This window comes from Rattus rattus, chromosome 9 (genome assembly GCF_011064425.1).
Source record: "Rattus rattus isolate New Zealand chromosome 9, Rrattus_CSIRO_v1, whole genome shotgun sequence".
NCBI lineage: Eukaryota > Metazoa > Chordata > Mammalia > Rodentia > Muridae > Rattus > Rattus rattus.
Window position 1 is genome coordinate 72011348 of NC_046162.1, and position 12660 is coordinate 72024007.

Here is a 12660-nt window from a genome sequence, read left to right on the forward strand (position 1 = left end):
GATGCTTGTGGCCTTAGTTGTCTGGCTATGGTTCCCCTTCTTTGAGGCTGTTGGCCGAGCATTGTTTATTGAGATGATGGTGTGCAGTCAGACTTTGGGGTCATCTTTAGGATGCTTACAAATTACTAATGGTTCTGGGTGGTCAGGGGAGAGGCAGCCAGTTAACAGTGTTAGAAAATCTGGCACAAACTTCATCAAGTCTTGATAAAATAAAGCTGTTACTTACACACACACACACACACACACACACACACACACACACAATTCATACTTTGTTGAAAAGTTGACTTGATAACTCAGATGCCTTGTGTTGTAAAAGTTACTGTGTAAACTAAGTTGTGAACCTAGGTGTCCCAGGGAATCCTACATAGAAACCTCTCAGATCTCTCAAAGTAGTAATCCTTCTCATTCCTTCTTGTCTTGGGTTCTTTTATGGCCTGGTGTTGAAGTTGCTCCTTAAATCTGCTGGAAAGCTCCTGTTAGGCTTCTCCCTGGCCACTGCTACGTCCTGTGATGACACCCTCGAGAGACAGTCCAGCCAAATGGCCCACACCATAGTACTCGGCAGCAGACGCAGCTTCTGCGCGTGCGCATCCAGGTGCAGCTTCCTGCCGGGTGCTTGCGCGCTCACATTGCTTCCTGCCCGGTCTGATGGCGCTGTATTCACTTATGGAACCTAAAAAGAAGTTCAGAAACACACATATTTATTGGTGTAGGATTTCTTTTCTCCTTCTCCCTTCTGGTATATGCACACCACACACAGATTTGTTTGAAGAAACAACTAACATGGCCATGTTCAACTCTCAAAGAAGTAGTTAATGACATTTTAAAATTGAGGTTTTGGGTTTAGAGTTTTTAAACATTAATGTGTGTGTGTGTGTGTGTGTGTGTGTGTGTGTGTGTGTGTGATATATCTCAAGTGTGAGATCAGAATGCAGCATGTCAGAGTCAGCCTCTCCCCCTGTGGTTCTCGATAAGCGTCTTGACTGTGGTCATCAGTCTTGGTGGCAAGTACCTTCACCTACCCATCCAGCTGTCTTGCCATCCCAGAATAACACATTTCAAAAGTAATTTCAGATATGCATTTGAATGTTGGCTCAGCATTTCTGGGTGAACCTTGGTAACGTTGGAGATAGTCTTTTTTCCTTTTTGGCATCTCGTCCTTAATGGCCTGAATAGTGTGAGCTGTGATTCTGCCATGACTTGGGAAGCTTAACAGTGGAGACAGGGGCAAGGGTCATAGGGTTACACGTGTATAGGGTCCTTGAATGTACGTGAAGACAGGAAGCACTTTTTATTGATACTTGATGGTGTTTGCTACTTATATTTAGTTGTCTCTTACAAAAGCAGTTTTGAGTGAGTCCGGGACATGATTCTGTGGGTAAAAGCACTTGCTGTCAAGCCCGATGACATGAGTTAGATCCCTGGACAAACATCCCCAAATTGCATTCCGATGTCTGTACGCACTTGTGAGAGTATGGATGTGTGTGTGCTCATGCATATGTGTGCATATGAGTGCATATGAGTGCACGCACTGGGGATTAAGCCAAACGCCCTTGTGTTTGCCATGTAGGTGCTCTACCCCTGGGTTTAGGCCCTTAGACCCTGTCACTCTGTAGCTCACATTGTCTTTAAATACAGGATCCTCTCGCTTCTGCCTCCTGAGAACTGGTACTGTAGCCTTATGCCCACACTTCCAAATCTAATAAATACTGGCAATGCTGGCATTTCATTAGTTATTTATATTTTTATGTGCATTGGTGGTTTGCCTTCATATATGTCTGTTGAGGGTGTTAGATCCCCTGGTACTGGAGTTACAGCTGTGAGCTGCTATATGGGTGCCAGGAATTGAACCTGGGTCCTCTGGAAGAGCAGCCAGTCCTCCAAACAGCCGGGCCGCCTCTCCAGTGCCCTTTGTTAACTTTAAAGATGAAGTAAATTACAGATTTTCCTCTTTTTGCTTCTCTGAGGTAAAAACATTCTTGTGAAGTTGGTGTATGTTTTTCCTGTCACTGTTTATACTTGTGTATGTGTTTGTGTACGTGTGTTTATGTTTTTATATTAACATGGATGGCCATGTATTGATGTTAACTTTTTCAGCTTTTAGAAAAATTGTTACTTATCTGTTAATAGCCCTGACCTGATTCATTTGGTCTTCTGGGCAGTGGGCTATGGATTGGAACACACGGCCTCCTGTATATACTAAGCACATGCTTGATGGCTGGCTCTCTTCCTCCTCCATCAGGCATGCTTATTTGAGGCAAGGTCTCACTTACCTCAGACTTACAGAGCTCCACCAGCCTGCCTCTGCCTTTAATCCTGGGATTAAAGGGCACATATCACAATGTCACACTCGGCTTTTTTTTTTTAACATTTTAAATCCATATTAGTGTTTCCTGTTTCTTTGTTTACTTCCAACCCATGAACCTCTGTAGGTTATTTCCAGTTTTCTCTTAGCATGTATAACACACATGCATTCAGTGTGCACCAGCATTTGGGCGTGTGTCTTGTGAGGGGTAGGTGTTTAAGAGCTGATGATTACATGTCTTCGTGTCAGTTTTGTTTTTTGTTTTTGTTTTTTTTTTGTTTTTTTTCCCAAGACAGGGTTTCTTTGTATAGCTCTGTCTATCCTTGGAATGCACTCTCTAGACCAGGCTGGCCTCGAACTGAATTCAGAGAGCTGCCTGCCTCTGCCTCTGCCTCTGCCTCTGCCTCTCAAGTGTTGGGATTAAAGATGTGTCCTACTGGGCTGGAGAGATGGCTCAGTGGTTAAGAGCATTGACTGCTCTTCCAGAGGTCTTCAGACACACCAGAAGAGGGCATCAGATCTCATTACAGATGGTTGTGAGCCACCATGTGGTTGCTGGGAGTTGAACTCAGGACCTCTGGAAGAGTAGTCAGTGCTCTTAACCACTGAGCCATCTCCAGCCCAGTCCTTGTTTTTTTTTTTTTTCCCTTGAGACAGTGCCTCTTTATATAGCCCTGGCTGGCCTAGGACTCTATATGAAGACTAAGCTAGTCTCAAGTTCACAGAAACCTTCCTGGTTCTGCCTCCTAAGTGCCGGATTAAAGGCGGGTGCTACCACAACCAGTTGTGTCTTAAATTTTTAAAGATGACTGTTAAGTGTTAAGTAGATCTCAGTTTTTTAAAATTACATCATTCATAGCTTGCATGTGTAACAACCCGTGAAAGCCTTTGTTTCAGCAGTGGCTAAGAGCACTGGCTGCTCTTGCAGGGGACCTGGCTTCAATCCTCAGCTTCCTCATGGTGACTCACACCTGTCTGTAACTCCAGTTCCAGGACATCCAACATCCAACACCCTCTTCTGGGGGCAGCAGGCATGAATGTGGTGCACAAATGTGTTTACAGGCAAAACAGCCATACACATAAAATAATGGAAAAGAATTAGAGTTTGTTGATTAGGGAGCACGAGCGTGCAGGAAATGCACTCCCCTCGTGCTGCTCCAGGATTGACACCTCCCCTCAGATGTCACACAGGGGGTATCCCTCCATTTTCTTCCCATACTTAGAATGGTTTCTATGAAATCTAGAAGCTGGAAAAGGCCACAGATAGTCCTTCAGGATTAATAAAATAAAAACTGTGGGAGTAGTCTGCGCTCTGCAGTTTCATCCCTTAGCACTGGAGCTCCAGAGTGCTGTCTGTGGCTCTGTCCTCTCAAGGGCCGTCTTTCTTTGCAAGGTGTCTTCTATTGATTCCTCCTGAGGCAGCCTTTTGCTTTTCCTCCTTAGTTTCCCTCCTTTCTGCTTGCTCCTCTAACAGTTGTCAAATGTTGGTTCTTAACTCAGAGTGAACCGAGCAGAGGGGGAAAATACAGAGTCCAAACTTCTTTCCCTAGGGTTCTGTGCACTTGTGTTCCACACTGTAGCCAGGCTGGCCTGGGTGATTTTGTTGCTTCTCCCTACGGTTTTAGGGAGTGTTTGAAGGCAACTTTACATGCGAAGGAGTCAAGTGGTAGTAGGTTCTCTGTCGACAAAATAAGCGAGTCAATCTGAATTAAAAGTGTAAAAACAAGTTTACTGGGGACAGGTTCACTGGCCCCAAAGTACAGGGCCAGAGAAATCAGAATGTAGATGGGAGTGGTGGGGGTGGGAACCAGGGACAGAGGACACACACACATAGACGGGGTGGGGGGAGCACACACATGTGAGAAAAGGAATACAGAGGAGGGTGGGGATTGCTTGTATACTAATGGGGTTAGGGGTGCTGGGTTTGAAATCTAGCAGGTGGAAACCTAGTTTCCTTAGTTGTCCTGAACTTCACTATTTAGACCATGCCTACCGAGCGTGGGCATTGAAGGCGTGTGCTGCTACTCCAGGCACGCTCCAGTCCAGATCACAGGTGCACACCACCACAGCACAGTATTTACAGAAGCTCATGCTTAGTCATCAGCAGCAACATTCCTGACTCATTCTCTCCCCCTTCTCCCGACCTCCTCTTCTTTTTTTTGAGAAAAGGTTGGCTTCAAGAGAGCTGCATGATCTTTTACCCAAGCCTTCCAAGTGCCGGGATTACCTGTGAGCTGACAAACAATACAAAAATGAGTGTGACATCTTAGAATATAAGTGCTAAAAATTGGGGCTGGAGAGATGACTCAGCAGTTATGAGCACTGACTACCCTTCCAGAGGTCCTGAGTTCAGTTCCCAGCAACCACATGGTGGCTCACAACCATCTGTAATGGGATCCGATGACCCCTTCTGGTGTGTCTGAAGACAGCTACAGTGTACTCATATACATAAAAATTGCTAAAAATTGGGTCATCTTTTGATTCCCTGCTCTCCCCAGAAGTAACTCCCTTTGAGCCCTGAGCTCATTGTTGTTGCAGAGGCTGCTCCCTCCCTGAGCAATAAAGAAAAGCATTGGGGTAAAGGAAACAGCAGGGGACCCCGAGTTCCAACCCGGACCAAAACCAGGGAAAAACTTACTTCTTGCACCTCTCTTTTCTTTCTTTGTGTTTTTTTAAGCACTGTATACAGGTAAGGACTCCACCACTGAGCAGACAGCGTTTCGAGCTGGTTCATTTCAGCATGTGCACACTTCATAATTGACTGAGTTGTTGGTGCATATTGAGGCTAAAAAGAAAAAATAATCACAGTCTGTTGAATGAGTGCTTTTGTATCTCGTCGTATATGAGTATATCCGTCTGTGGGAGAGATTCAGGAGGCAAAGGGAATTTCTCTATTTTACCACATTCTTTAAAAAAAATGAACACAGCCAGGCATGGTGGCACATTCCTTGGCAGGTTCGAGGCCAGGTGGGTCTATAGAGTTCCAGGACAGCCATGGCTACACAGAGGAACACTGTCTGTCTTGGGGGAAAAAAAAATTGAACCCAAGTCAGGAGTGGTGACTTACTTAGAAGGCAGAAGCAGGTAGATCTCTGTGAATTCAAGGCCAGCATAATCTGCACAGTTCCAGGCAGCCTGTCAAGAGAGACCTTGTCTCAACCATGTGAGCCCCTTTCTGTCAGGGCTGGGAGGCACGTTCACGTCGTTCAGTATGTGTATAAGCATCGTAGTCGATACCTGGATCCTTAACTGGCAAACCTACTGCCTGAGTTCCCCTGTACTCCACAGAGGCTACCCAAATGGAGGAGGGGGAGAGAAATCTAATACCCTTTCCCACAGTGCCTGTGGCTTATTCAGAATTTATAGAAAGCCAGCAAACAAAGGCAGGCCATATGTAAATTTCATTGTGGGTTAGGATGATCTGTTTTTTTCCTGGGTAGGGGAGGAAGCTGGGTCCTATACAGTCCTGAAGGGTTTATTTAAATCTCTTTAAAATAGGGTCTTAAAAGTCTCCATTTTGAAAGAGAAAGGAAACAGTTTTGTGGAATGGAAGATCCCACCCATTCCCTCCCAGGCAGAGTTCTTTATCCCTAGGTCCACTCTTGATAGGTGGAGAGTTGAAGCTTTCCTCTCTGTCTTTGGAGTTACACTCTAAGTGGCAGATTCCTGCATTCCTATAATTTTGCAAGTGAAAACGTTAATTGTCTGAGCGGTGGTTGGTCTTTCTTTAGAGCCTTTTCTCCCGCCTTGCCCTGCTGATCAGGGCTACAGAGACTTGAAGAAACTTCAGTTGCCTGTCTGTATATCTCTCAGTTGTGTGTACATCGTATGAAGACCAGAGGACATAAGAAGAGCAGAAGAAACCATAGGAGAGTCCCAGCATGTAGATCCTGGGGATGGGACTCAGGTCACCAGACTGGCCGCAAATGCCTTCACACACAGAGCCTTCTCAGCTGCACTTCAAGGGCTTCATTTCTGCTTCTGGGACTTTATTTATTTATTTTATGTATGTGGTGTTTGCATGCATGTCTATGCACCATGTATATGGCTGGTGCCCACAGAGTCCAGAAAGAAGGTTTCAGATCCCTTGGAACTGGAGTTAGAGATGGTTGTGAGCCAACATGTGGGTGCTAGGAATTGATCCTGTGTCCTTGGGAAGAGCAGCCAGTGCTCTTAACCTCTGAGCCAGTCCCCTTCAGGATCTTTTTAACAGCCATGTTCAGTAAGCAGCTGAGAAACATAGGCACTTGTTCCATAAGTCATTCCTTTGGTTTGGTAACTTACATGGGAGCGATGAGTCCCGAGTCATGGGTTGGAGATATGAGGTAGACGGACGAGCTCACACTGATGGTTAACTAGCAGACTGGTTCTGTAAAGTGGCATCAGTGCCATGTGGATTTCTGTCCCTATCGTTGTCCCTTGCGAGGTGTGTTGGGGTTGGGGAGCTGCCTTTCCTTCTCACTGTGTTTGTTCTGCAACCTTGTCTGGCCAACAGTGTGACTGACATCTTTCACAGAAAGTAATGGCTGAATGGTTATCTTCTTCCCCAGAGCTTAGGTCTATGTTTTGGACATTATGAGTGGTTTCTGTTTGTAGTCTTTGGTGCTTGTTTTTCTCTAGTTCTCTGTACCACTGTGGTTTGCAGGTAGAAACCCAGGGAAGGTGCCATGGTTAATAAAACTTAGTTACATAGGAATGAATTTAATTGAACCCATTAGGGTTACTTTTGAAAACGAGAAACTTACATTCTACAGATACCAGAGATTATGGTAATAGAAGCAGTTTAGGAGTAACTTGTTCTTTTCACTAAGTCTTTTTAAGCACAAGTTTATTATTGAATGTATGTATATGTGATTGGAGTGGGGGCGTGGCACAGTTTGTGCACTTTGAAGTCAAAGGACAATTTGAGAGTTTTCCTCAGGCTCCTTTGAAAAGTGTCTACACACTGAGCCCTCTCTTGGTTGTAAAGAAGGCACAAAGCAGGCTGGCTATCTTACCTCAGACTTGTTTAAAGGCTTAAATGCTGTATGTGAGAATGTTACAGACAAGTTTCTGGGTGTATGTATATATAGATGGATTTAGTATGTGGTCTGTGTGTACCTAGAACGTGTGTTTGTACATAGACAGACAGCTAAATCTAGTACATGTTCTCTATGTGTCGGTTGGTAGATAGTGTGCAAGATGGATGGATGGATGGATGGATGGATGCATGGCCTGTGTGTACTTACTTGGTTGGTTAAAATCACAGCGCTTTCTTGGTTTCCCAGACAAGACACTGTTCTCCTCAGTGCTGGGACTTCCCTGCTTTCTGCCTCCTTTTCCTGCCTCTCCTGAGCCTGTGAACCGACTCCCTGTCCTTCACCAGGTCTTCTGGCCAAGTGGGCACCCTGGACTGTCTGTTAGTGGAGAGGAATCTGGCTGATAGTGTGAGCTGTGCTCTCCACTCCAGTGCTGTGCCATATAGAGAGCTATTTTTTCAAGTTCTCACCAACACATTAAAAAAGACCAGTTACTGACAGTTAATTCTTAGGTAATTAAGAGGTAATTGACTATACTTTAACTTTTTTTTCACTTCTGGTTTAGAATTGAATGGGAAGCCAGGAGTGGTGGCACATACCTTTAGTTTCAGTTCTAGGACAGCTAGAGCTGCACAGAGAAACAACCAGACAATTAAATAATAGATAAATAAAAGAATTGAATGAGAAACTTTGCATTTAGATTTTTTTTGTAGACATAACAATCAGAACTAAATCATTGTATTAAGATTACACTTGTAATTCCATCTGTATAGCTCCAAGCTGCCGCCACCGCTGCCACCACCACCACCACCACCACCACCACCACCACCACTACTACTACTACTACTACTACTACTACTGAAATACTATGTCACTATTTAGACCAGGCTGGCCTGGAACTCGTAGATTTACCCACCTCTGTCTCCTTAGTGCTAGGATTAAAGGCAGCATGGGCCTGGACACCCAGCTGATGTTAGTTTTGCTATGTCATAATTCTGGGGCTGAGCCCAAAACCTAGGCACACTAGGTAAGTGCCCACCACTAAGCTATAATAACCTATAATAACCCCGGTGTTAATTTGACTAGGATGTTGTAGAAAAGCTGACTGTGTGTTTGTGGGAGCAAGGCACCATAGTAACCTGTGATGATGTCTTGTCCTTATTTACAGGTAGGCGAAAACCAAGAGTACATCGGCCTCGCTCTCCAATATTAGAAGAAAAGGACATCCCACCCCTTGAATTTCCGAAGTCCTCTGAGGATTTAATGGTGCCTAATGAGCATATAATGAATGTCATTGCCATTTATGAGGTTGTGCGGAACTTTGGCAACGTTTTAAGGTTGTCCCCTTTTTGCTTTGAGGACTTCTGTGCAGCTCTCGTGAGCCAAGAGCAGTGCACACTCATGGCGGAGATGCATGTGGCGCTTCTGAAAGCAGTTCTTCGTGAAGAGGACACGTCTAACACCACCTTCGGCCCTGCGGATCTGAAAGACAGTGTGAATTCTACCCTGTATTTCATCGACGGGATGACATGGCCGGAGGTCCTGAGGGTCTACTGTGAGAGTGATAAGGAGTATCACCATGTCCTTCCTTACCAGGAGGCAGAGGACTATCCGTATGGACCAGTGGAGAGCAAAATCAAAGTCCTGCAGTTCCTAGTCGATCAGTTCCTTACGACTAATATCGCTCGTGAGGAGCTGATGTCTGAAGGGGTAATCCAGTATGATGACCATTGTAGGGTCTGTCACAAACTGGGAGATTTGCTCTGCTGTGAGACATGCTCAGCTGTGTACCATTTAGAATGTGTGAAGCCACCTCTTGAAGAGGTGCCAGAGGACGAGTGGCAGTGTGAAGTCTGTGTAGCACACAAGGTGCCTGGTGTAACTGACTGTGTTGCTGAAGTCCAAAAGAATAAACCATATGTTCGACATGAACCTATTGGGTATGACAGAAGCCGTAGGAAATACTGGTTTTTAAACCGAAGACTTATAATGTAAGTAAATTTGGCCTTAATTTTTGTATATATTTAGAGGGAAGCCTTTTTCTTCATGGTTGGTATGATAGAGCGGTACCCATGTTGATGTGCAATACCTGTGGTTTATAACGAATTGTAGTTAAAGACTTTGGAGATGGAAGGGGTGTGGGCACTAATATGGCATCCTGGAGCTGTGCACCTTACTTGCTGTAGGACTTCAGCCTCTTTTACACCTGTTTACCTCCTGGCAGCATGGGCACCAGGAGCAAACTTGCCTGAGACTGGGCATTTATTCAGTTGCAGTTCCCCAGGAGATCTGAGTCATGAGGTTTCAAGAACCAATTTGGAATTAGGCCTGTGGGGCAGGGAGATCACAAGTTCAAGGCCTGCTTTGCTCTACAGAGTGAGTTTCAAGGCTAGCCTGGGTAGATTAGACAGGCCTCGTGTCAAAGTAAGATAAGAGGCTGTGGTTGTAGCTTAGCATTAGAGTAGAGTGTTTGTCTAGCATGTGTTCAGTCCCAGTACAACAACAGTGAACAGATGTGCAAAAGAAGCTGCTGGCATCAGGGGACAGGTGGGGCCAGGGGTTACTGTTCTTAGCCTCCTCAGGACATCAGGCAGTGTTGAGATCGTGCTCAGTATTGAGTATCCTCTGGACCTTGGTAGACAATGGACCACTTGGTATTGTGAGCTTTTGCGTTTTGGGGCTGTCTTCCAGGCCAAGGAAAAACTTTGTGATGTGTGAACTTCAGTGTGGGCTGGAGGGCAGTGTGGCTCCATCAGTGATGCTCTCTGAGATCCAACTCTTGCTTTGCTGTGTAACTTATTGGTTTACTTTGCTGGAAGCCTGTGAAGTCTCTCTAGCGTTGCGTAGGTGTCCAGTGATAGATAGGTACTTGCACAGTCTGTTGTCACCATTGAGCATTTGCTTGGCATTCATCCTGGTAGTTGGTCCTGTGGCACTGAGAGTGTGCCAGCCTCCCTCTCCCGAGTCCTTCTGAGCTTGTCTGAGCCGAGTCCTGCCCTCACTTTATTGGACATTGGGGGAATTTTGCCTTCATTTTTCTTTCTTTCCTGTTTTCCTTTGAGGGGTATGTGCATGCATGTGCGTGTGCATGAGTGTTACGTGTGTGCATGCATGTGTGTATTAGTTCTGGCTGACCTGAAACTTACTGTGTAGAACAGGCTAGCCTTGGACTCAGAGATCTGATTGCTTCTGTCTCTCTTAGGTTTTGTTTGTTTTGTTTTGTTTTGTTTTATACTGATCTCTAAACCCTACTATTTACTTTTTCTTAGCTGCTACCATGCATTTAGCTTTTTTGCCTGCATGTGTGCCTGTGCAAAATACACCTGCAGTGCCTGTAGAGGCCAGCGTGGGTGCTCCTAGAACTGGAGTTAACAGAAGGTGCGAGCCACCTTGTTAGGAACCATTCCTGGGTCCTCTTCAAGAGTAGCCAGTGTTGGGGTTGGGGATTTAGCTCAGTGGTAGGCGCTTGCCTAGCAAGCACAAGGCCCTGGGTTCGGTCCCCAGCTCAAAAAAAAGAAAAGAAAAAAAAAAAAAAAAAAAAAAAAAGTAGCCAGTGCTGGGGTTGGGGATTTAGCTCAGTGGTAGAGCGCTTGCCTAGCAAGCACAAGGCCCTGGGTTTGGTCCCCAGCTCCGGAAAAAAAAAAAAAAGAGTAGCCATTGCTTTTTTCCCCATACTTTCACATCCATTTATTGAGTCTGCCTGTCTGCCTGTCTTGTCTTTCTGTTTTTCTGTCTTTCTGTCTGTATATCTATCTATCAAGTGCTTGTCTGCAATATGCATGTGCCTGGTACCCGCAGAGGCCAGAAGAGAGCTTGGATCCTGCAACTGAATTTACAGATGGTTAGCTGCTGTGTGAGTGCTGGGAATTGAACTTAGGACCTCAGCAAGAAGAGTCTACCCCACTCCTCAAGTAAAAGGCCAGGTGTGGTGGTGCATCCCTTTAATCTCAGCACTGGGGAGGCAATGGTAGGCAGATCTATGTGACTCTGAGTCTGCCAGGGCTACATAGGGAGTTCGTATCTAAAAAACCATCAAAACAAAAACTCCCATCAAAACAAAAATCCCACAAAAAACAGTTTATGCTCTTAACTGCTGAGCCGTTTCTCCAGCCTCTTTTTTTTAAGCAATTAATGTATTTACCCTACATCCCAGTGGAAACTTCCCCTCTCCTCTCCCCAGTTCCAGTGCTTCACCTTCCCTCCCCCCATACCTGTTCCTTTCTCTTCAGAGAAGAGGAGGTCTCCCGTGGATATCAGCCCACTTTGTTGGACTTAGAGTAGGACTAGGTGCATCTTCTACTGAGACTGGACAAGGCAGCCCAGGAGGGGAAGGGCTCGAAAGGCAGGCAGTGGAGTCAGAGGCAGCCCCTGCCCCTGCAGTTAGTGGGCCCACATGAAGACCCAGCTGCATGTCTGTTCCATATATGCAGGACCCATGCATGTCGGTCCCATGCATGCTCTCTGGCTGGTAGTTCAGTCTCTGTGGCCCTGCAGCCTCATATCTTTAAAGAGTTCTTTTGTCCTGTTATTATTTGTAAAGGTAAAGACCTTGTTCTGATTTTATTTTATGAATATCGTGTTTACTTTTCTGAGGGTATTATTTTAACTTTTTTCCCTCGAGCCAGGGTCTCTGTAGCACAGCTGCCTTTAAATTCACAGGCGTCTTCCCTTCTTAGCCTCGAAAGTGCTGGGCTACACAGTGAGGCACCACTCACAGTGAGTCCTTTGGTTTTGAGCTGCTGTAGGAAGGTGTAGGCTGGTTTTAGGCTCCTGAGTGCTGGGGTCGCTGGTGTGCAGTGCCATGCCCAGGTTCTGGGTGTATTTCCAGTTGTTTCCTTACTCTGAGGCTGCATGGTTAACTCCTAAGCTGCTTCTGCCATTATTTGTTTTGGTCTTTAACCTCAGATGTCTGCACATCTCAGTTTTAAGCTGCTGATTAATACTGTGGAACTACCTGCTAATTGGAGGCACTAAGCGAGTGTGTGGGTGGGCCATCCCAGGGAGGCTGGAGAAATGGCTCAGCTCAACTATGGGTGACATCCCAGACTGTTAGGAAGTCCCGCTGTCTGTAGCCCTCCTTGGCTCCATCTGCTGCAGCTGGTCAGGGGAACTGAACACGCCTTTTCTGGCATCCTGCTTGGAGCACACAGGCCTGGTCGGCAGGGTGCACTTAGAAGCAGGCTGCATGTATTGTGCTTGAAGCATTTCTTAAGTCACTGAAAGCCTCAGTTCTGAATTTGTTCACACCGGGATGGAGGCTTTTCTTTTCTTTTCTTTTTTTTTCCGGAGCTGGGGACCGAACCCAGGGCCTTGCCCTTGCAAGGCAAGTGCTCT

General features: G+C 45.8%; 1 protein-coding gene across 1 annotated transcript in view; it reads left to right on the forward strand.

Moving 5' to 3' along the window:
• Nucleotides 1-12660, forward strand: part of Bptf (bromodomain PHD finger transcription factor) — a 101291-nt gene that overhangs the window by 12598 nt on the left and 76033 nt on the right. The window contains 1 exon segment of the mRNA XM_032914211.1: nt 8495-9317. Coding sequence (XP_032770102.1) covers nt 8495-9317 — 823 coding nt within the window.